At 45.3% G+C, this 23,379-nt stretch overlaps 1 protein-coding gene across 1 annotated transcript in view; it reads left to right on the plus strand.

The window, feature by feature from the left end:
- Positions 1-888: 888 nt before the first annotated feature.
- Positions 889-23,379, plus strand: part of SUCLG2 (succinate-CoA ligase GDP-forming subunit beta) — a 255,673-nt gene continuing 233,182 nt past the window's right edge. Inside the window, exon 1 of the mRNA XM_004581600.4 lies at positions 889-1,057. Coding sequence (XP_004581657.2) covers positions 974-1,057 — 84 coding nt within the window. The 5' untranslated portion in view covers positions 889-973. The remainder of the gene's footprint in view (positions 1,058-23,379) is intronic.

Raw genomic sequence — 23,379 nt, forward strand, 5'->3', positions numbered from 1 at the left:
TGCCACAGCACTGGCCCTAGCATCTTAACCACAGGGCCAAACACCTGCTACAACGTATCTAAATGTATACCTCCTCACTGAGAATAGAAAATGGGCCAAAGTTAAAAAAAAGTAAAGTTGGTGAGTGGCTAACTGGTATTCATACATACTCAGAAATGAGTGAGGCTTAAAAATTTTTCTAAATCAGTGCTGAAGGTGGGGGCTTAAGAATCTGGGTCTCATCCTGTATCAGATTTCTGAGCAGTTGCTCCCTACCTCAAGCTTCCTTTTCCGCAAATGGAGACTTCACACCTGTAACTACTTAAAGCACCTGTAACTACTTAAAAACAACTAAATGATTTGTTTGTCAAGGGCTAGGCACACATTCAGCATGTTTGCTGTGTTCATTTTCATGACTTGTAAAGAGCTTACCATCCCGGAGGTCCACCTTAACCGCTGCTGTGACATTATCAATGATTTCGCGCCTGGAAATCTGTTAAAAAGCATTTTATCATCTTGGAGTACGTTAAAAACGAGACCTTAGGAGCTGAGCGCACCACCAACCACTCCTGTTGCACTGGGTCCTTTGGACTGTGGGTCTCCCTACTCCTTCACGCCTCAGTTCAGACATCCCCCTTTTGTGACCTCAGGACTGGGCCAGCTGTCTCTCACACAAGACAGGAGCTCGTCGAGCCAGTTCCTGGAGCACTCGCCCCCAGACACTTCGCTCCTCCATCCGTCTCTGAGGGGACAAGGCTCGCGGTGGGAGTGAGACATTGCAGCCAGGCCGCCAAGCCTCCCCGACGGCGAGGAGGGCGCTCCCGCAGCCCCTCAGCCTCTCTTGGCCCCTGCGGCGCGCGCGCCCGCGTCTCCAGAAGCTCCGGGCGGCCGCGGAGGAGCCAGAGGCCAGCCGGGCCCGCCTCCTCTCGCCCCTGCGTCTCCGCCCCCTGCCCGCGCTCAACCCGGCTCCCCCGCCCCGGGTTTCCTGTTTAAGATGGCGTCCCCCGTAGCAGCACAGGCCGGGAAACTTCTGCGACACCTAAGGCTGCGGCCCCGGCTCCTGGCCCCCAGGTTCCAGGTGAGCGCGGCCCGGTAACAGGTGCCGTTAGAAAGGCGTGAGGAGCGGCGGCCTCCGCGCTTCCCCCTCGTTCTGTTCTGTTCCCCTGCTGGCCCAGGCGCGCGGCCGTTCGGGCTCGGGCACGTCGGGGGGGCCACACGCACGGTGCAGCGTCCCTTCCCGGGCGCAGGACCAACCCCCCGTGCTCGAGTGTAGGGCTGCCAGGTGGGCAGCAGTCCCGAGTCCTCCGGCGTGTGCCCGTCTCAGTCTCCGGAGTTCTGGACGTAGGTGCCCAGCTCGCGGTGACGGTGCCTGACAAGGTCACGGGAGGTGCTGGATGCAAGTTTCTGAGGAAAAGTTCCTCCGTCTGGAGTTTGGAGCGCTGAGGTTTCGTTTTCAGCGCTGTTAGTATGAGTTTGGGAACTGCCTCAGCCCCGGAGCGCCTTGGAAAGCCACGTGGCAGACAGGCTGGGAAACAGCAGCTGGTGTCGGGGCCTCTCACCGGGCGCTGGCTGCAGGCTGCCCCGGGGCAGATTTCCACAGTGCTGGCGTTGGGGGGAAAAAACCCTGGGTTTGGGAGGTTTGGCCTTTCCCCTTTCGGATAAAATTAGTCCTGTCAGAACCCTGTCCCTGTCCAGTTTCTCGCTGCTTTGTGGAGAACGAAACTGAAGAGGGCCCGAGGTGGACGCTGCTTTGGGAACTTGGTCTAAAGTGAGTTTTACTTTCTGCAGAGGGCACGCTTCCCATTAACCAGTTAGAAGCGCTTCGTGGGAAATTCGGAGTTGGCAGTGACTCGGAGAACTTTCTGGATCGCTCCACGCCTTAATGTCTGTGGGTCACCTTTCTCCGCTTCAAAAGACAGGACGTTCTGGGGCTCAGCCAAGGCAGCTACAGCCTTGTCCGTTCCCCCGTTTCTAATTGATGAGAGACCAATTTTCACTCATACAGGTTTTTTTTTTTTAAGATTTATTTTATTTTTATTACAAAGTCAGATATACTGAGAGGAGGAGAGATAGAGAGGAAGTGGAGCTGCTGGGATTAGAACCAGCGGCCATGTGGGATCAAGGCGAGGACCTTAGCCACTAGGCCACGCTGCCAAGCCCTGCTCATACAGTTTTAATCAGGATATGCATAGTGTGGTTTTAAAGGAAAAAAAAAAGTAGGCGACCAGTGATTTTTTAGTTACTCTAAGCCTTGGTTAATTAAGACAACTATGAAATTCCTTTATTTTCCCTCCTGTTCATTTTCTGACTCACCATTCCTCTATTATTGTTAATGTAAAGTTAAAAGGTGATATTCCTTATTACTGTAATGTCCCTTAATAGGCACTTGACAGTATGGTGGACTTGCAAAAGGAATGCAGGTTTTGTCTAATTAAAATCGCTAATAACTGTAATAGAGTAAGCAGAGTACCTCCAGGTACTCCGATTCATTATTTCAACATTAAAAAAATAAAAGGCACACCCCCAAGAACTAAAGTGCTAACTATGAGCATTGTCTTGAATTGTGAGAAGAAGGGAGCTAGGGTTGTAGAAACTAGAAATGGTTATTGTTGTGCATTGAAACCTAAAATGCAAAGTGTTTAGCTCACGTATGTTCTTCCTTCGTTGATCAAGAGGTGGGACCTTGCACTGACACCCAGGAGAGAGTGGTTGGGCTTAGACGACCTTGGTTTCTCCACAGGACTCTAGCTGCTTACTTTGACTTACATTCCTGTGGATGATTTGCGTTCCTGTAAACACAAAGCTCAGAACAGGAGAATGGTTTTCTAAAGATAGGAGCTGTACACAATGTTCAAGAACTGGAAATGGGGATTAGCAAGTATCTAGTCTTAATCACGTCATTTCCTGGGTGTCACCCTGAGGGAAACTCAGCCAGGTGGTCAAGGTCACAGAGTGTTGTGGCAGAGCAGATTCCAGAGTTAAGTTTACTTTGCAGTTAAGTTTCCATTGCAGCAGGACGTTGCCTGGTGAACATAGGTTTCCTTAGGAAAATACATTTTGCCAACATCTAAGTGAATCTATCTAACCAAGTAGGGACTATAGAACATGTAAGTCACTAGAACATTTTTTTTTCTCCATGTGCATCTATGAATTGATACTGAAAATAAATTAATATTGCTCATTGCTCTGTAAGCAACTCTCTTCACATTCAAAGGAGCCTTTTGATCTTGGCTTCTTGTAACTCTGATTTGATGTTGTTCCCTCCTAGCCTCTTGCCCATAGCGGAAATCACACTTGAACATAGTCCACTCCTTGGCAAACTAAGAACCCTCACCAGGTGCCTCAGAGATCTGTTGTTGCTCTTGGCCCAAGCCCACTTTATACCAGGAGTTGTGAAAAGCTGTTGGTTATACAGATAAAAGATACAGGTGCTGCTTTGAGAAACAACTAGTCTTCCAAAGATATTCCTAGAATGACACTTTTTCTCCTTTCAGTACTTACCTTTCACCATACAGCTACCACGCATTCCTGATGTGTATTGCCGTTGTGGTGCGTTTTCCCTTTCAGCCTCTGCTGTTAGCTTCACTGTCTTGACTTTTGACTATTTCAAAAGGCCTCTCTTTCGTCATGTATTTTGTTTACCTATACTTGTTTGCTTAGCCCATACCATCTGGTAGAACTGTTCCTGGCCCTGGGATATGAGAGTAATGCACGTGGTAGGCGGTGTTTGACCATTTATTTATGTATCTGCTCATTCACTTCCTGAATGCCTGCAGTGGCTGGGGCTGAGCCGTGCTGAACCTAGGGTCGGGAACGTCATCTGGGTCTCTGTTGGACTGGGTGGAGGAGGAACCCAGCCTCTTGAGCCCTGATGTGTTGTCGCCAGGATTTGCATTAGTATGAAGCTGGAATCGGGAGCAAAGGCAGGACACGAACCCAGGCTCATGGGACATTTAATGAGTAGGTAAACCTTTGAAAAAGTTTTTTTTTTTTTTTTTTGACAAAATTGAAATATACTAACACATATACTAAAAATGTGCATATTTTAAGTGAGCAGCTTAATGACTCTTGCAGACTGAGTATACCCTAACAAGGAAAACCAGATCACAAAACCAGCCATGTAAAGTGATGCAGAGTCCCCTGGTGCTCCTTGCGTTGGCTGCCTCTGTCTGCCTAAGGATAACCCGTCCCTGTATCACACCATACATGGCTTAGTTCCTTTTTGAACATGGTGTCTGGAATTATGCACTTTACTCACAACATCCACAACATTATGCTTGTGAGTTCTTAAGGATGACTTTTTTGTCATTATGTAGGACCTGCATGAGGAGAAGCAGCCAGCCAGGTGAGGCATGGCGCTAGAGTGTATTAGACATAGCAGATAACAGGTGCATAGGCTTTGAGGTAGAAATGAAATTTGCATGTCTGGATAGTTGGTAAATTGGGTGGTAGCAGATGAGGTCTGAGAGGTAAACGTAGGCCAAATCATTTGGAGACTTGCAGCGTGTAGTAAGGAGTTTGTAAGAATTTATTTATTATTTAAGATTTATTTGAGTCGGTGTTTCAGAAAGGAGATCTGTCCACTGGTTCACTCCCCAGGTGGCGACAATGGCCAGGGCTGGCCAAACTGAAATTAGGAGCCAGCTTCTTCTAGATCTCCCATATGAGTCGCAAGGGCCTATTTTTGGCTGCTTTTCTTTTTTTTCTTTTTAAGATTTATTGATTTTTATTGGAAAAGTAGATTTACAGAGAGAAGGATATGTAGAGAAAGATGCAGAACCAATCTGAAAACCAGGAGTCAGGAGCCTGGAGCTTCTTTCCAGGTCTCCCTCATGGATACAGGGTCCTAAGGCTTTAGGCCACCCTCTACTGTTTTCCCATGGCCCAAGCAGAGAGAGAGAGAGATTTGAAATGGAGCAGCTGGGACACAAACCTGTTCTCTTATGGGATGCTAGTGTGTGTGAGGCGAAAGTTGAGTCACAGAACGGTTGCACTAGGCCTGGCTGCTTTTCTCTAGCTGTTAGTAGGGAGCTGCATCTGAAGATCCAAAAGCCACACCATCAACCAGAGCCCATATGGGATACTCTGATTACAGGCAGCAGCTTTACTCACTGTGCCACAACACCAGTCCTGCTAGTTGTAAAGGTGAAGAGTAATTAAGAGCGTGGTGCAAAAGCTAGATTCTAATCCTGGTCCTGGCTGTCAAAGGCTAGATATTTAGTTTCTATCTTGTATGTACTCCCTACTAAATGTCTGGGCTAGGCTGACTTTGTGTAGCACACGGTGTTCAGTAACTTGCATTAAAAGCTCTCTTTCCAAAGACGCTCATCTTGGCAGACAGGGCTCATCTTGCTGTATCCAAATAACCAGTCAGCTGAACAGGGTGCTGTGGTGCGTAGCCATTAAATAGACCAGGGACCTCCCTGATGGGCCAGTGTTTGGGGGAAATCTTGGCTAGTGCCCTGAGTTTGAATGGTTCTTAATACCTTAGTACTTGTAAGCACTGTGCTGTTGTCTTTTGGTAGATTTCCCTTATTTTTGCTGGGTAAAGTTCTCTGAGCTATTTTTGAAAAATTTTTTTTTACGGCAGATTTCACACAGAGAGTAAAATCTTCCATCCATTAGTTCACTCCCTAAATGGCTGCAAAGGTCAGTGCTGAGGCGATCTGAAGCCAGGAGTTAGGAGTTCATTCTGGGTCTCCCAAGTTGGGTGCAGAGTCCCAAGGACTTGGGCTGTCTTCCACTGCTTTCCCAGGCCATAAGCAGAGAGCCGGATGGGAAGTGGAGTAGCCGGGACATGAACCACTGCCCTTCTGGGATACTGATGCCACAAAGCAGAGGATTAGCATGCTGCACCACTTCTACTGTCTGAGCTGCTCTTTGAGCTGTTCTAATGTAAGAAAGGCTTAGGCTTTCTGGGAAGTGCTGGCTTGCAGGCCCACAGCTTGGAAACCGTTGTCCTGTAGGGCTCTCTGAGATGCAGAGCTTTTTTCTGGGAATTTAGAGAGGAATGGGATTGGGAAAGGAACCTGCTTCAACCTGTGTCCCTCTTCTGTGCTTCCAAAAGAATGGCTCTAGCTTAATTTTCTGCTCCTTCTGGAAGCTGGAGGAGAAAGATGGATGTGTGGCTTTTGGAAGTGAAGGACTAAAGGTTATGTGCAAGTTCTTATCAGCTAAATGAGCCTGTGTGGCTGCTTTAGAGGTTGTGATTTACCTGTAGCTACCTTCTTGCTTAGGAGAATAAATATCTGACTTTTGTCTTTTCTTTTAAATGAAGTACAGCTGCAATTTCAGCTGTTAGAACAGGGAATTCATCTGAAATAATTTAGATGCAAAACTACCGACCTTTTGTGTTAAGGGACACCTCTAAGTGATTGCTCAGGTCCAAAATGGGTTTTGCTTACTGTAAATGAAGCCTTTCTTTCCTGTCCTAAGGAGGGCTTTGCTGCCTTTGGTCTCTGGCTCTGTTCTGCAGAAACAAGGCCCAGAGTCAGTGAAATATGTCAAGTTCTGGGGAATAAAAGATACTTTATTAGTAACCTCAGATTGTTTTTCAGCTGTCTTGACCACTCAGTCTGGAATTGTGTGGGATACCTCTCTTTTATTACTTGATTGCCAAGTTTTGTCTGAAGAGCTTGAAAGAGTGGTGTGTATTTGAGCATCTGATAAAATTAGACTGCTCAGTGAAATTTGAAAGTGAATTCTGGGAGCTTTAGTGAGGTCGTGGGGGGTGTTGGTTCTATGTGGAATGACTGTGTGCATCTGCACGTGTGCAGTTAGTATGGAGAGGGAGGGGGAAGGGTAACAGACGATGAAGGATGATGGTGAGCCTTTAGACAAACCAGGAAGGACTAATGAGGCTGCAGAAAGCCCAGAAACCTACAGGATGTACAACTCCACAAGCGAGAATCAAGCATATCTCATTTATTTAGCAAGTATTTTCTGAATGTTCATTGTATGCCCCATGCCAGGTTCCTCCCAGCCATAGAATGTATTGATTCTGAGTACCCAGTGTTTAAGAGAATATTCTGCAGGTAGATGTATTTAATAAATAGGACAGAGTGAGTGGAGAGACTCACAGTCTAGAAGAAAACTTAACATCTAAACTGCAATAATTATACTGCCACACAAGTGCTGTGGTTTTGGCTGTGTTAGATGTCTCAAACACTGATTGTTCCAGTAGTGGGCCTCTCTCTTTCCTCTTTGTCTGCTCTGATCTTTGCATCTTTTTTAGCTTCTAATGGTTGGAGCTGATGCTCTTTTTGGGACCTCCCTTTTTGAGATTGGTTTATTTGAAAGTCAGAGTTATATGTGCACATGTGCACACTTGCACTGTCTCTGTCACTGGGGAGGGTAGAGGGAGCAAGCGAATACTTTTTATCTGCTGGTTCACTCTCCCAAATGGCTGCAATAGCCAGAGCTGGGTCAGGCTGAAGCCAGGAGCCAGGGAGCTTCATCCAGGGTTCCCATGTGGGCGCAGGGGCCCAAACACAGAGGCCATTTTCCACTACCTTTCCAGTACATTGGCAGGAAGCTGTTTTGGAAGTGGAACAGCTGTCTCCAGCCTGTTTAATCTACAATTCTGGCCCTGCTCTCTTGTTCTTTATTACGCTTTATAACACTTGACTCTACAGGGTGTATTTTGTTTATTGTGTGTATTCCTCCTTCTGAACTGAAACTTTTCTTCAAAGGTTTATTTATTTGTTTGATAGGCAGAGTTGGGAGGGAGGAAGGGAAGGGGAGAGAATGAGGCAGAGTGCAAACTCAAGATTGTTTCCATTTGCTTTTCAACCCACCAAATGGCCACAGCCACCTGGGCTGGGCTGAAGCCAGGAGCCTGGAGTGTGGAGCCTCGAGGTCTCCTACAGGCGTGTAGGGACCAAAATACTTAGACGATTCTCTGCTGCTCTCAGGCCATGAGCAGCTTACTGGGTTAAAGTGGAGCAGCTGGGGGCATGAACCCGTGTCGATGCTGTACCACAATGATGGCCTCTCAAATTTTTTTCTTTTCTCAAAAATTTTTCTTACCACCTGCCCTGATGAGCATTGTATAGGCGAGTGGTCTAAACAGTTGAGTTGAGGCCACAGAAAAAAGAGAGGCAGGAGAATTTAAACAGTGATTTAAATAATTGAGGCAAGTGGAGAAGGAAAGAAGGAGCTAAATGGCAAAAAGGTTAAAATAATACTTCTATTCATTGAGCATTTAGTTTATGGCAGACCATGTAGGGTGCTGTTTGCACAAAATTCTTGAACCCTTACAGTATTCCTGCAAGGGACATTGTACTGCTTGCTCCCTGTTTCACGTAGGGATCAACACACAGAGAGGTGACATTGTCACTTGCTTATAATCACAGTGCCAGGGAGTCACTGCCTGCCTTGTGCTGATAAACCACTTATGCTGTTAAATCATTAATCTGTATTGCCGGAGGATCCCATTTGGGCAGGACCATCCGTTAAACTTCTGTTAAACTGCTCACTTACCTTTCTCCTTTCTTTGCCCTTGAGTGACAGTCACTTTTGGTCATTTGGACCTATGCTGTCTTGTGCACCCTTATCAGCAATATGTAGTTGGGATCTTATCCAGCTCTCTTTTTTTCCCTGGCTTTGGGGGCCAGCAAAGAGTAGCAGCAGTGCGGGTTAAAGGCATGAGCTCCGGGGTCAGATTCAGCAGAGCTTAGTGTGCAACCACTGTGTTCTTGTTCTGTCATTTGAAGCACATTAAGGAACTTAAGTAAGGCTCTTACTGTTCGCTGGAAGGGGTTGGTTCTTAGAGATTAAAGCCCCTTGGCATTATGCATGGATGGTGGACTCACCAATGATTATTTTATAGTGAATTTGAGGCTAATTTTACTTGCCTGTTTTTGTTTTTTAATTTCACTCGGCTAAATTAATTTTCCTTCCCAAGATTCAATAAACACTTTTCATGTGCTACTTTCTCAGGGTTAGGTCCTTGTACGGGCTCCTCTGTGTTTTGTTTCATATAATCCTTGTAAAAGCCCTATGAGGTGGAGATGATTATTCTCCTGACATCTGGGGGGACTTGAGGCACAGAGAGGTAAAGGCCTGCCCTCTGAACCCCGGTTGTCTCTGAGAGTCCTCAGCTGGGATTTAAGTCTGGTGAGTCCCTCGATGGCAATAGGGTGGGTCATACTAGAAGCTCAGTTGCACCATCCTGGTGGTTGCTTGTTCCAGAAACATTTGTACCTGGCAGCATTGACTTAAGATTGGTGACTTCTAAATTTGATGTACAGCAGAGACTTGAAGTGAGGAAGCTCTTAAAAAATGGATCACAGTCGCAGTGTGCACCCAAGACCAGCTGAGACTCCTCACGCTGCCTGCCTAGTGCACACCGCTGCTGCCAGGGTTTCAGGAATGCTGGACAATTGTGGTGTTTCGTGGCCTTTGCAGAGGTGGACTTTGTATGGTGACAGAGGAGAGATTCCCTGGTGTTCTGAGTGTAGACTTTGGTGAGTGTATTGAGTAGGTGGCTAGTTTTACTCATCTGGAGATGACCTCAAAAGAGTAGTATCTAGGTATTAGCCATGAAAGCACGGATTTTGAATATCTGCTAGAAAATTAAATTTTTTTAATTGAAAAGTGGGGTGGATTTGGTATCATGTGAATTGATGGTGTAGACACAGCAGGGGTTGAGGAATAGGTCTAGGTAAGGTTGGGGCTTTGGGGTGGAGGTGAGGGTCTGGTATTCCTTCTCTGCCCTCACCCGTGTCACCACATGCTTGCCACATTTCCATTTCTGGGCTGTCCTAGTCCCATTGTTGTTGTGCTACGGCACAGAGGGATCCCATATGGATGCCGTTTCATGTCTTGGATGCTCCACTTCCCATCCAGCTCCCTGCTTGTGGCCTGGACTGCAGTAAAATGGTCCAAAGCCTTGGAACCCTGCACCTGCCTGAGAGGTACTGGCTTTGGATCAGCTCAGCTCTGGCTGTTGTGGCCACTTGGGGAGTGAACGGCAGATGGATCTTTCTCTGTCCCTCCTTCGCTCTGTAAATTTGCCTTTCCAATAAAAATAAATAAATCTTTTTTGTTTGTTTTCGTTTTAAAGATCTCTAGCCTTGTCTTTCAAATAACCAAATAAATCTAAGAAAAAAAAAGAACAGGAGCCGTGATTCTCCTGCTGGGTCTCCATTGCCTCGTTGATGGCATCTCCTAACTTGTGCCATATAGCAGAAAAATGAGGTAAGGACGGACATACACTGTCTGTGAGCAGAGAGGGTGTGAGAAGCTACTCTGGATATTATGCCTGCTTATCTTTGCTCAGGGAACCATGTGCTTTGTCCTTTATCCAGGTGTTGTCTGGACATGTTGCTAGCGCCTCAGAATAAGAACACAGTTATCAAAGAAAAGAAACAGAAGAACCTGTGAGTGTGCCAGGCTTCTGAAGCACAGTCAGGAGCTTTTCCAAATCCCCAGTGTGCATGGCTTTCCAGGGCCGGTGGAAGGATGTGGTCTGTCTCCATGAATTTGCTTCCTTTCTTTCAGTTGCTTACAAAGACCGCTTTGGTTGAAAGAGACCTATGTGGACTTACCTGATGGGGAGAAAAAGGGCTTGTTGGAAGGGAAATGTTCTAGAATTCACAACTTAACTGTTCTGGGTGTTGGTTTCTCTTTGCCTTTTTGTGCTGTTATAATAGGTCCCTTACATGTGATAACATGCCTTTGTAACTTTTGTCTGCATGTGACTTTGGCTGTCAGTTTCCATACTTAGCGCCCCCTACACACTATCCAAATTTCAATGACTCCCAGAGTTTTATAGTTTTGATAATCTTGCTGGTTTTACTCATTCTTTTTTTTTTTTTTTTTAAAGATTTATTCATTTTATTACAGCCAGATATACAGAGAGGAGGAGAGACAGAGAGGAAGATCCTCCGTCCGATGATTCACTCCCCAAGTGAGCCGCAACGGGCCGTTACACGCCAATCTGAAGCCAGGAACCCGGAACCTCCTCCAGGTCTCCCACGCAGGTGCAGCATCCCAAAGCACTGGGCCGTCCTCAACTGCTTTCCCAGGCCACAAGCAGGGAGCTGGATGGGAAGTGGAGCTGCCGGGATTAGAACCGGCACCCATATGGGATCCCGGGGCTTTCAAGGTGAGGACTTTAGCCGCTAGGCCACGCCGCCGGGCCTGTTTTACTGATTCTTATGCCTTCTGTTTTAAGTCACTGGCCCAAGCAAAAGATTAGCTAGTTTTGCATAGTATGTCCACCCCTGTCCCAGCACCCATGGCTGCACTGGGGGACTCCTGTGGGGTGGTATCAACCCATTGATCCCCAGCAGCCAGGGCTCTAGGGGCAGTGCTGGTGGGGTGGCCTGGTCAGTTTTGGGTGCTGTGTTCCTTCTTGATGAGCTGTTGCTCCCCTACCTGTCTTCTTTATTTCCCTTTCTCTTTCATAAATGCTGGAGGATTCTTTTCCCCTGCACTTTGCTGATCTGAGCTGAGTCAGAGTTCACTGTGAAGTTCAAGATGACAGTGAAGTGCCTTGTTCCTGACTTTGTCTTGATCGTAGTGAGTGGGAACCTGGGATGTCTTAGAAAGCTGCTCATCCTTCCAGATAGTGAAGTGAGTGTTTTCAGGCCAAGCAGAGCCCACAGCCTTCATCCAGGCACAGGTTACCTCTTCATTCTTTCTAGGAACACTCATGTGAGTTGAAGCAGCTCAGTGTCTCTTGAGTCTCCCAGCCCGTTTTTGGCAGCTCACTAAGGAGTTCCCCTGTTGGTTAGGGCTTCCTTTCTGTCACCTGCAGAGGCTGCTGGCTCACCCGGGTTGCCTTGACTCATGTACCAGACACTGCTGGAGTCAGTGGGGACTAAGCTTGTCGGGTTCATTCCACTTAGAGCATTAGTAAAATGATCATGTGTTTTAACCCTGAAGTTGGAACTCTCTTGAGAGTCAGAGAGAACATCAGCAGTCACCGTGCCCAGAGAGTAGCCGTAAACCAGGACTGCAGCCAGACATGTGGGTTCCATGGTTTTTTTTTTTTTTTTGGTTAACTAAAAAAAATAGAAATACCTTCCTTGTGTCTACTACTATTTTATTTTATTTGAAAGATTTATTTTTATTACAAAGTCATATATACAGAGAGGAGAGACAGAGAGGAAGGTCTTCCGTCCATTGATTCATTCCCCAAGTGACTGCAATGGCCGGTGCTGAGCTTTTCCGAAACCAGGAGCCAGAAGCTTCTTCCAGGTCTCCCACATGGGTGCAGGGTCCCAAGGCTTTGGGTTGTCCTTGACTGCTTTCCCAGGCCACAAGCAGGGAGCTGGATGGGAAGTGGGGCTGCTCAGATTAGAACCAGTGCCCATATGGGATTCTGGCATGTTCAAGGCAAGACTTTAGCCGCTAGGCCACACGGTGCTGGGCCCTGTTACGATTTTAAAGGGTAAGGGGAGGGAAGAAGAATGGGAAAGGGAGAGCGAGGGAGAGAGAGAGACAGACAGATGTGCTCTTTCTTCTTCACTCCCCAATTGTTTGCGGTAGCTAAGGCTGGGCCACATTGAAGTGAGGAGCCAGGAACTCAGTGTAGGCTTCTATGTGGGTCGCAGGGACCCAGGAGGTTGAGCTCATTTTCTGTTGCCTTCCAGAGAGCACATTATCAGGAAGCTGGATCAAAGGCGGAAGAAGGACTTGAACCCAGGCCCTTTGAAAGGGCATGCAGACATCCGAAGCAATGATTCATCCTATCATTGTCATAACACCTACCCTGTTAATTCCAGCCTCGATTCTAGTGCCCTGTGGATTTGTGATTTAGGGAAGAATTGCTGTTTGATAGTTAGGCATCTCTGAAATGCAGATGTCTTTTACACTCTGGGATATCAAGAGTTTGGCAGTTGTTTTCCCACTGGTTTGTAAAAATGGTGGGTATTCAGGTTGTTGGCTTCTGAAGTTTAGTGAATCTTTATCTCCGTGTGCCTCAGGCTCTGGGGTTCTCATCTACAAAATGGGGAGGGTTGCAGCACCCAGGACCAAGTTCATCCTGAGCATTCCATGAGCACATGCCTATGTGGTCTTCCTGGTGCAGGGCCCTAATGAGCATCCGGCCCTAGTTAATGGTTTCAAATGTCTCATCACTGGCTCGGTTATGGGGAGACTGTGCTTTTGTACAACAACTCTGATCCTATCACTGATTTTTCTCTGAATATCCTGAGCATGGATGCTTGCAAGGTAAGATACAAATGGGGAGCTGGAAGGGTCAGGGTTGGGAGGTGACAGAGAAGGAGAGGAAGAGTCCCTGTGGTGCCTTCCATGTGTTCGGAAGTGGAGGAATCAGAAGGGTTTGGGGGAGAAGAACTTACTTGCACTCACAGCGTTGACTACGTCAGTATATTTGCTTCATCTAAACATGTTTAGTTTTCCTCCTTAGTGAGGCAGTCTTGTTATTAAAAAAAAACAACTAAAATATTTTAAAAAATTTATCTGTATTTGAAAGGCAGGGTAACAGCAGAGAGACAGAGAGACAGGTCATCCTTTAGCTGGCTCATTCCCCAAATGGCTGCAATAACCAGAACTAAGCTGATCCAAAGCCAGGAGCCAGGAGCTTCTTCCAGGTGTCCTGTATGGGTGCAGTGCTGCAAGGACTTGAGCCACCCTTTACTGCTTTCTCAGATCTTAAGCAGGGTGCTGGGTTAGAAGTGGAGTGGCTTGGACACGAATTGGCACCCATACAGAATGGTGGCACCTCAGCTGGGAAACGTAGCCTCTTATACCATTTTATAAGCCCAAATGCTCATTTTATTTGAAAAGGAGAGAGGGAAGGAGGAAGAGGCACAGAGTGAGAGAGAAACGGGAGAGAGAAAAATTGGTCTTCTGTTTTCTGGTTTCTTCCTCAAACGTTCACAGTAGCCAGTGCTGGGCCAGGCTAAAACCAGGAGCCAGGAATTCCATTCTTTTCCCTCCTGGGTGGCATGGACCCAAGCGCTTGAATCATCTGCTACCTCACCTCCCAAGATGCATTAGCGGAAAGTTGGATCAGAAGTGGAGGAGCCAGAAATTAAACCATCATTGTGAAATGGAATGTCGCTATTCCTGGTTGCAGCTTAATTTGCTATGCCACAGTACCCATCTCAGATTCAAATTTTAAAATTTTTATTCTAAAGACATATTTACAGGGAGACAGAGAGCAAGAGAGAGAGAGATCTTCCATCCACTATTTAATTCGTAAGTGGCTGCCAAATGGCTTTGGAACTGAGCTCATCCAAAGCCAGGAGCTGAGAGTCTTCTTCCGGGTCTCCCACGCGGGTGCAGGGTCCCAAGGCTTTGAGCCATCCTCCACTGTTTTCCCAGGCCATAAGGAGGGAGCTGGATGAGAAATGGAGCAGCCAGAACATGAATTGGTGCCCATTTAGAATGTCAGCAGACTAGCCAATTGAGGCATTGGCTACACATTTTTGTGAGAAAGCTTTAACTTTTGCTTTCTGTAACCATTTTCTGCTTGTACATTTCTCCCTCCTGGTGATTTGTTATCAGGGATTCAAACAAGTTTGTGGAAAATGGAATTAAAAGATATATTTATTTTGGAGCAAAAAGTTTGAAATTCATAGTTTTTTATAATGTGAGTTTCTGATTGAAGACCCCTGAATGTGTAGATTTCCAGGTATCTTATTCATTTAATTTTTTTTTTTAATTTTTTTTTTTTAAAGATTTTATTCTTATTGGAAAGCCGGATATACAGAGAGGAGGAGAGACAGAGAGGAAGATCTTCCGTCCGATGTTTCACTCACCAAGTGAGCTGCAACGGGCCGGTGCGCGCCAATCCAATGCCGGGAACCAGGAACCTCTTCCAGGTCCCACGCGGGTGCAGGATCCCAAGGCTGTGAGCTGTCCTCGACTGCTTTCCCAGGCCACAAGCAGGGAGCTGGATGGGAAGTGGAGCTGCCGGGATTAGAACCGGTGCCCATATGGGATCCCGGGGCGTTCAAGGTGAGGACTTTAGCCGCTAGGCCATGGCGCCCGGCCCCATTTAATTTTCAACGCTCTGTATATTATACTGTCTGCACTTCGAAGGACATATTCAAGTTACCTTTGAGAGGAAGAGGGTAAAATTGAATTTAATATGCATTCTCATTCTACCCTGAGGGTTTATAAATCCCTTTAATGATTAATCCAAGAGGCTCAGAATTATTAATTATTTTTGGTTAAAAGAGTAAACTATTAATGATAAATATTTCTTTGTTAAGCCTCAGAGCTGTGTCAAAATGTGTATCATTAATATTGAAAACCAAGAGTACAGGGAAAAGAAAAATGAATTTTTGAGTTTTCCTTTCCATAATTAAAGTGAATAAATAAATTGCCTATCTAATTAGGACAACCAGGTAAATTTTGAGATGATGAAGTTGTAAACAGATTGAGCTCACTGAGTTGAAAGCAGTACAGCGGCAGAGTTCATCCTTTAGCTTCTCTGTGGTAGAGTGGGTGAAGTCGCTGCTTGAGATGCTGTGGGATCAAATCCTGCTTCTCGCTTCACATCCAGCTTCCTGCTCTTCAGGAAGGAGCGGATGATGGCTCAAGGACTAGGCCCCTGCCACCCGCCCACGTAGGAGACCAGGATGGAGTTCCTGGTTTCTGGCTGTTGGAGGCCTTAAAGAAGTGAACCGCTGGGTAGAAGATCTCTGTCTCTGGCTTAACCTCTCCCTTTCTGTTACTCTACCTTTCCATCGAAGAAGTAAGTAAATTATAAAAATGAAACAAATGCATTGGATGGCTGGGTGTTGAGTTGGATCGTTTGAAATGCAGGGAGAAGACTTCTGACCAGTCCTGGGGTGGCTGGGTCTAAGGATGCTCTTAGGACTGGGGTATCAATGCTAAACTCCTGACAGAATGCTGGGAGTACAATAAAGGCTTCCTTTTCTGGGGATGTTTATTGTGAAACTTTTATGGCTATCTTCTATATAAAATGTTTAACTGAGGAGGAACTTCAAAGATGAATTTCATATGAAGAGACAGGAAAATACAGTTTTATTTTTTTTTATCAGATGTCCTCAAGTAAGTATATTCAGTGATGGGATTTCGTGTTTCTTAATACTAGCACCAGGTCAGTAATACCTTGTTTAGAGTAATCCACGAGTCACAATGTCCCTTTCCTGAAGATGCTTGGTTCTGTGCTAAAGGATACATCCGTTTGCCCAGCCTACTACCGAGTGTTTGTTTTAGGTCAGAGAAGAGCTCCCTTCCTGGAACTCTATACTTTTCAGTAAGCATCGTGGTCATAATTTAAGCCAGATTAATTATTCACTCCTAGAAGTGTTTGTGTCATTGAATTTTGCAGTGGTGAGGGAGGTCACCAAAGAATTGCTTTATTGATTCAAAATTTGGGCTAATTTGGAACCGTTATAGGTCATACAGATAGTTTTTATTCCAGATCTTCTAAAGGTACTAGAAATACAAGTTTACACAGTTTTTTAAAGGTCAAGTTTTTACCAAGCTTTGTCTTGGCATAACTCTTGCTGTTGTGGTCATCTGTGGAGTAAAACCAGTGGGTAGAAAATCTGTCTCTCTGTAAATGTTGACTTCTAAGTAAGTATGTGAGTCTAAAAAAACCTATTTCTTTCCTTTTTTTTAGAATAAATTTATTATATATATACATGCATATTTTTTTTTTATCCTGCATTTGATCCCATTATTCTATGATTCTGTGTGTGTGTGTTTGTGTCTGTCTTGGGTAACTTCCATGTTTTGTCTATTGAAAATAATCCTGCTCTGAGTGTCCAAGGAATGCATATATGTAAGTATGCATACTTGTTTATACACACACACACACACACATATTTATTTTACTTGGACAGTTGAGAGAGAAAGAGAGAGAGAGAAATAGAGACAGAGATAACTTCCATCTGCTGGTTCATTCCCGTAATGGCTACAATTGCCAGAACTGGGCCAATTCGGAAGCTGCGAGCCAGGAATGTCTTTCGGTCTCTCACATGGGTGCAGGTACCAAGGATTTGGACCATCCTCCACTGCTTTCCAGGCTATAAATGGAGCTACATCAGGAAGTGGAGCAGAGCCAGGACACAAACTGGCATCCATATGGGATGCTGGCACCAAAAGTGGGAACGTAGCCTACTACACCACTGTGCTGGCCCCAAAGAATGTATTTTTTAGGATCGTATTCACCTGAGTAGAAATGTTAGATATAAGTTTGGACTTTTTTAGGTGTAAGTTTGGACTGTCTTTTTTTGTTTCCCATGTCTAGGTAAAGTATCTATTAGGAAATGTTTTTCTGGGGTCAGGTGCAATACCCTAGTGGCCAAAGTCCTTGCCTTGCATGTGCAGTAATCCCATATGGGTGCCGGTTCTAACCCCAGTGGCCATCCTTCCCATCCAGCTCCTTACTTGTGGCCTGGGAAAGCAGTCGAGGACGGACCAAAGCCTTGGGACCCTGCACCCGCGTGGGAGACCTGGAAGAGGCTCCTGGCTTCGGTTTGGCGCTGCTCTGGCCATTGTGGCTGCTTGGGGAGTGAATCAATGGGCGGAATATCTTCCTCTCTGTTTCTCCTCTCCTCTGTATATCTCACCTTCCAATAAAAATAAATAAATCTTTAAAAAAAGAAATGTTTTTCTGATATTGATCTGTTGAAGATTCATACTCATTGATTCTTCCAGTGGTTGGTTGTTAAGGGCATCCTAGATTCTTCTTTAGGCTCAAAAGATAGTGGTGGATTCGGGGAGTTTGGATACAGGAGACTGTAGCTGCCTGCATAGTGCTTGCAGTTTGTTTTGCTGGAACAGATGAGAAACAGACAGTTAAAGTGGGATGTATCTGTATTACCTGAAGGTTTCCCATATCTCATGGCTCAGCTGTACTGTTGCCCTTCTTCTCACTGGCATTTTAAGGCTTTCTGTAAATGGCTAGGGAGCCTGTTTCAGGGAACATGTGAAAAGACTCAGTTTCTGGGCCAGGCCTGGTGCTTGAGTGATGAATTACTACGTTGAGTCCTCCTGGTGACTGGCTGTTGAATTATGCCTGTGATGGGTTGTGTTGGGGCCCCCTCAGAAAATTCCCATGTTGCAGTCACTCCAATCACATCAGAATAAGACCTTATTTAGGGATAGGATCTTAAAAAAAATTAGAATGAGATGTCATTTGGAAAGACCCTAATCCAGTGACAATTGGTGTTCTTAGAAAAAAGGAAAGCTGTAGATTCAGAGCCAGAACCGGTGAGAAGGCCATGTGAAGGTGAAGGTGGAGTTGGAGGAGACGCTTCTGCAGGTCAGGAACACCAGTGACTGCACGCTTCCGAGGCCCCCAGAGAGGCAGGTGGCAGATTGTCCCCAATAGTTCCTAAGGAATGGACTGTACCTGTAGAACAGTTCCAATTCTTCCGGCATCGGGTCTCAGTACACAGGTCAGTGAACTTTTTGTTCTTTGTGCATTTGTGAGGAAAATGTCACCTGTCACCTTGCTGTTATTGGGAAAATGGTTTGGACCTCACACACCTTCAGACCCCCCGCATCGAGGCAAGCATAATGACACTGATGTTTGGATCGAACCTCCCTGAAACTGAGAGCAGATGAGCTCTGGTCTTCTCCTGGAGATGCAGTTTCCTGGAGAGTTTGCTCATGCGCCACGAGCATTAATCACCTAGCTTTGTGCTTCACATGGTGGTTCTAACCACAGTGTGGTTTCCTGCACCTTTGTACAGTGGTGTTGGATTTGAGAAGGCTCTGGTGCTGAAAGTGAAACCAATTTGGAGGTAACACAGGTGACAGGTTTGAGTGTGTGATAGATTGCCACAGACTGTGTAATTTGTGAAGGAAAGACTTTTATTTCTCAGAATTCTGAAAATGAGGAGGTCTGCTATTAAGGTGAACTTTATGTGATGTCCTGTATATAAAATAAAAAAATAAGATCTTTCTGATTACTGCAGAGGCCCTACTTTTAAGTGCCATTACCATGTAATTTTGGATATTAAGTTTATTAAGTTTCCAATGCGTGCACTTTTTTTTAAAGACTTATTTAATTTTATCGGAAACTGAGATATACAGAGAGGAGGAGAGACAGAGAGGAAGATCTTCTGTCTGCTGATTCACTCCCCAAGTGTCCACAACAGCTGGAGCTGAGCCGATCCGAAGCTAGGAGCCAGGAGCTTCTGGGTTTCCCATGTGCGTGCAGGGTCCCAAGGCTTTGGGACGTCGTTGACTGCTTTCCTGGGCCACAAGCAGGGAGCTGGGTGAGAAGCCAGGCTGCTGCACATGACCCAGCCCCCATATGTGATTCTGGTGTGTTCAAGGTGAGGATTTTAGCTGCTCGGCTATCATGCTGGGCCCAATTCATGAACTTTTGAAGAACACATTTGAACTGTAGTAGTGTACTTCTAGATATGGGTTCTTAAACTATTTCAAACAGTTGCTAGAAATTGGAATAAGTACAGAGCCTTATTCATTTAAATGTGTCAATTTTGTTATTTCTCATTTTACTTTTAAATAGGAAATTTCATTGTTTTTCACCTCTCCTGGTTTTTACCCATTTTATTTATTCAGACAGCTCATCCAAGGTTAAAAAAAATACACGTTTAATACCTGTGTTGCAAGCCTTTTGAAAAACAGTTTCATAACTTAATCCAGCTGATTTTATAATCAGAAGCATAACACCCAGTGCTGTTTTTCTTCAGTCGTATAAAGTTGAAAGTTAAGAATAATCAGCATGCAATCAAAAGCTGATTCTACATGAACAATAATGAATTTTAAAGTGAAATCACTGCTGAGCGTTATAATAATAATGAGAAAAAGGGTAATAGCCATAGTGGAGAACAAAGAGTGATAAAAAAAATCTGGTTAAGCTAGTAGGCGAGTAGTGGATGAAAATCAGCTAGTGGTGATTCTTAAAGAGCTTTGGGGATAGTGACTGGGACAGACAGGATGGAGTGGCAGCGTGGATGTCTCTGTCCATTGACCGCCACGGGTGAAATCATCCAGGGAAAAGCATTGTGGATTTTTAGGAGTGGGACATGTCTGCTTTCAAGATGGTGGTGAATGGGCTTGAGAAAGGCTTCAGTTGTGTCTGCTTCTGGCTCACTGAACCGGTGTGTTGGTCTAGGTGAGATTCAGAGCCCTGCTCAGCTTTATTCTAATCTTTGTTGTATGTTTCCTACTGCTCATGGATTGCATTATTTGCAAAAAATGTGCATAACGTGACAAAGTGGCTCATAGAGCAGTGTTTTTTTTTGGCATGCAGCATGCGCACCGTTTGTGGTGCACACAACAGATTTAGATCATTCAGGGATGTATTGTGAAATACCGGAGACACACATAGCATTCCCTGCTAACCCTCATTTGATTTCTTTAGAACTTATAGGATTTGTCCATGAAGATTTTCCAAGTTCTGTGCTAGAATGCTCAGGACTGTTGAAACTGAATCCCTTTTATTTTCTGATTGTGCTGATGCTACCTTTGACCTAAACAAACAGTATGAGGAATATCATTTATACCTTTAGAATAAATACCTGATTGAAAGCCAGCATCCTAAAGAAATTAGTAGTAGTATTGGTTCCTGTGAATGTGTGCTTACTGAGGAACCTTGGACCAGACCTGTCCTAGGACTCGCTCCTGTTATATTCCCTGGCAACAGATCCTGAGAAAAGGGTTCATCTGGACGAGAGATTTGAGGGACATATAGCTAGGAAAGGTTGGAAGGGCACTGGAGAGGTTGAAAGGGAAGGGAAGGGAGGTGGGCAAGTATGTGTCACTAAGCTAAGTTGTGGTTGCGAGCAACGGAGTTGGGATGTTTGTGCATCTTCGTCTCTTCCATGAGGATATAACTGCCCAGGCTCTGCTAATCCTTCAAGCACCAGGGCCTTTTGGTTTCAGCACCCCATGACAGGGAGTTGGAAGTGTGATTGCTTGGAGTGAGTACACCATGGAAGTCAGTGCAGGGACAGTGTGGCCCTGTGGAACGCTGGGCACATCCTCCTCTGTGTCTAGGGCAGCCTGCAAGGTACTTAGTGACTTAGTGCCTTGGACACTAAAATTTCTGTGTCTTTATTTCTTAATGTAGTATTAGAAAGTAGTTGTACTGTTTCTAGGGTACTTTGTGATGTCTAAAATTTGTAATTTATTTTACACATACTAGAGAGAAAGAGAAAAGATCCTTTATGCTGTCTGTTTCCTGCCCGGCCCCCAGTACCTGCATCAGCCAGACTCTGGCCAGACAGAAATTCGGAGCTTGAGACTCAGTCCAGGCCTCCCACTGAGCTGCTTGAGCCCTCGCCTGCTGCCTCCCAGGGTCCACGTTGGCAGGAAGGTGGAGTTAACAGGTGGATTCAGGGCTTGAACCCAGCTACACTGATAGAAAATGCAAACCTCCCAAGCAAACCACTTTCCCAGACACCCATCCCCTGTTGATTATTGAGTCAGTATTATAGACTACTCATTTTTAAAAAAGATTTACCCTATATTATTTGAAAGTCAGAATTACAGAGCTGGAGAGCAGGAGATAGATCTTCGATTTGCTGATTCACTTCCTAAATGGGAGCCAGGAGCTTATTATGGGTCTCCCACATGGGTACGGGGTTTAAGACTTTCAGCCATTCTCTGCTGCTTTCCTAGGCCTTTAACAGGGAGCTGGATCTTAATTGGAGTAGCTGGAACATGAACCAGTGGCCATATGGGATGCCAGCATAGCAGGTGGAGTATTAGCAGGCTATGCACCTGCAGCAACCCTGACTTCTCAGTATTTTTAAAAAGCTTAAATTTACACGTGAGCCTCATTTTAAGCAAACATGTCCGTAAAATTATGGGTTTTAACAGGTAGTTGATTTTTCCCAGTATGCATCTATAAGGCGCACAGAAGAAAGTCTAGTGTGCAGAAGGAACGTGGGCCAGAAGCTGTTACCTGTTCACAGACGCCAGCTCTCCTTTACTCAGGACACATGGCTGAATTGCATTTCTCAATCTGTCTGGCTGTGCCTGTGATGGCTCCAGACCAGTGAAGTGTGAGCAGAAATACTGTGGGCTGCTCTGGCTCCTAAGGTACTGCCATAAAGTTCCTTCAGTCCCTTGGATGTGCTGTTGACTGAGAAATTGATGGCCATATTTGGTTTGGAAGGTGCATGATCAAGATGGCAGCCTGTGTTTCCTTCCTGAATAACCCTGTGATGAGCTACCCCTGTCTACATGTTCGCCTACATAGGAAAGCACGTGAGGGTTGGTTGAGCCACTTCATGTTTGAGCTTGTTATAGTAGCTTATCCGATGTGAACTTACACAGAACTCACAAAACGTCAGCCAGGAACATGCGTGGCCTGACTTTGAGTGAATCAGTAGACTTGCCTGACCCTGTGGAGCGGGAATAATTAGTGGGACTCCAACTTGTAAGCGTTGAAGTTGGAGGAGAATTGAACAATTCTTAGTGAAGTATGGGGAGCTCCACTTAGCCCAGGGGTTCAGGATGTTTGACTTGTGGTTGTAATGAGAAAGAGTCAGGGCACTGGAGGCGAAGGGCAATGCTGCTTACTGGCCATTCTGACCTCTGAAATTATAACCATGTCTACCGGACTCTTGCCTCTTTAGAATAGCTGTTGGCTTGTCATTCCAAAGGTACCTCCAGAGAGATCCAGTATCTTTGTGTCCTTGTCAGCATTTGAGACTGTCACCTTTTAAAACCATAGTTGCCGTAATTGGTGTGTGGTTACACCTCACGGTGGTCTTCATTTGCATTTCCCGGATGGCTAGTGATACTAACCATCTTTTTTACGTGTTTGTTTGACATCTGTCTTTACTGTATTTTTTTCTTTATGTATTTTACCCATTTTCTGATTTTTTTCTTTAATGTTGAGTTTCTGAATTTTTTTTATATGAGATGTCCTAAAAACCTTAATAGAAAAATGCATATTCTGGAAAAAATTGTGCAAGTGTTTCTAAATTTTTTGCACTTTATAACTTTATAAAAAGATTTTTTTGTGTGCCTGATGTGATGGCTCAGTGGCTATATATCCTTGCTTTGCATGCACCAGTATCCCATATGGGCACTGGTTCTACTGGCTGCTCCACTTCACATTCAGCTCCCTGTTTATGGCCTGGGAGGGCAGTGGAGGATGGCCCAAAACCTTGGGAACCTGCATCCTCGTGGGAGACCAGAAAGAAGCTCTTGGCTCCAGCCTTCAGATAGACTCAGCTTTGGGTATTGTGGCCATTTGGGGAGTGAACCAGCAGACAGAAGATCTTTCTCTTTGTCTCTCCTCCTCTATTCAGTTCTATTAGAAAGGCAGATCAGATTTATAGAGAGAAGGAAAGAGAGACCTTCTGTCTGCTGGTTTAGTTCAAAATGGCCACAGTGGCCAAAGCTGATCTGATTCAAACCCAGGAACCCAGAGCTTCTTTCCAAAAACCCCAAAGCCCACCTTTTACATTTTATGTTTATCTGGATACTTTATGCCTCTGCTGGATTTTC

Source organism: Ochotona princeps, chromosome 21 (genome assembly GCF_030435755.1).
Source record: "Ochotona princeps isolate mOchPri1 chromosome 21, mOchPri1.hap1, whole genome shotgun sequence".
NCBI classification, from domain to species: Eukaryota; Metazoa; Chordata; class Mammalia; order Lagomorpha; family Ochotonidae; genus Ochotona; species Ochotona princeps.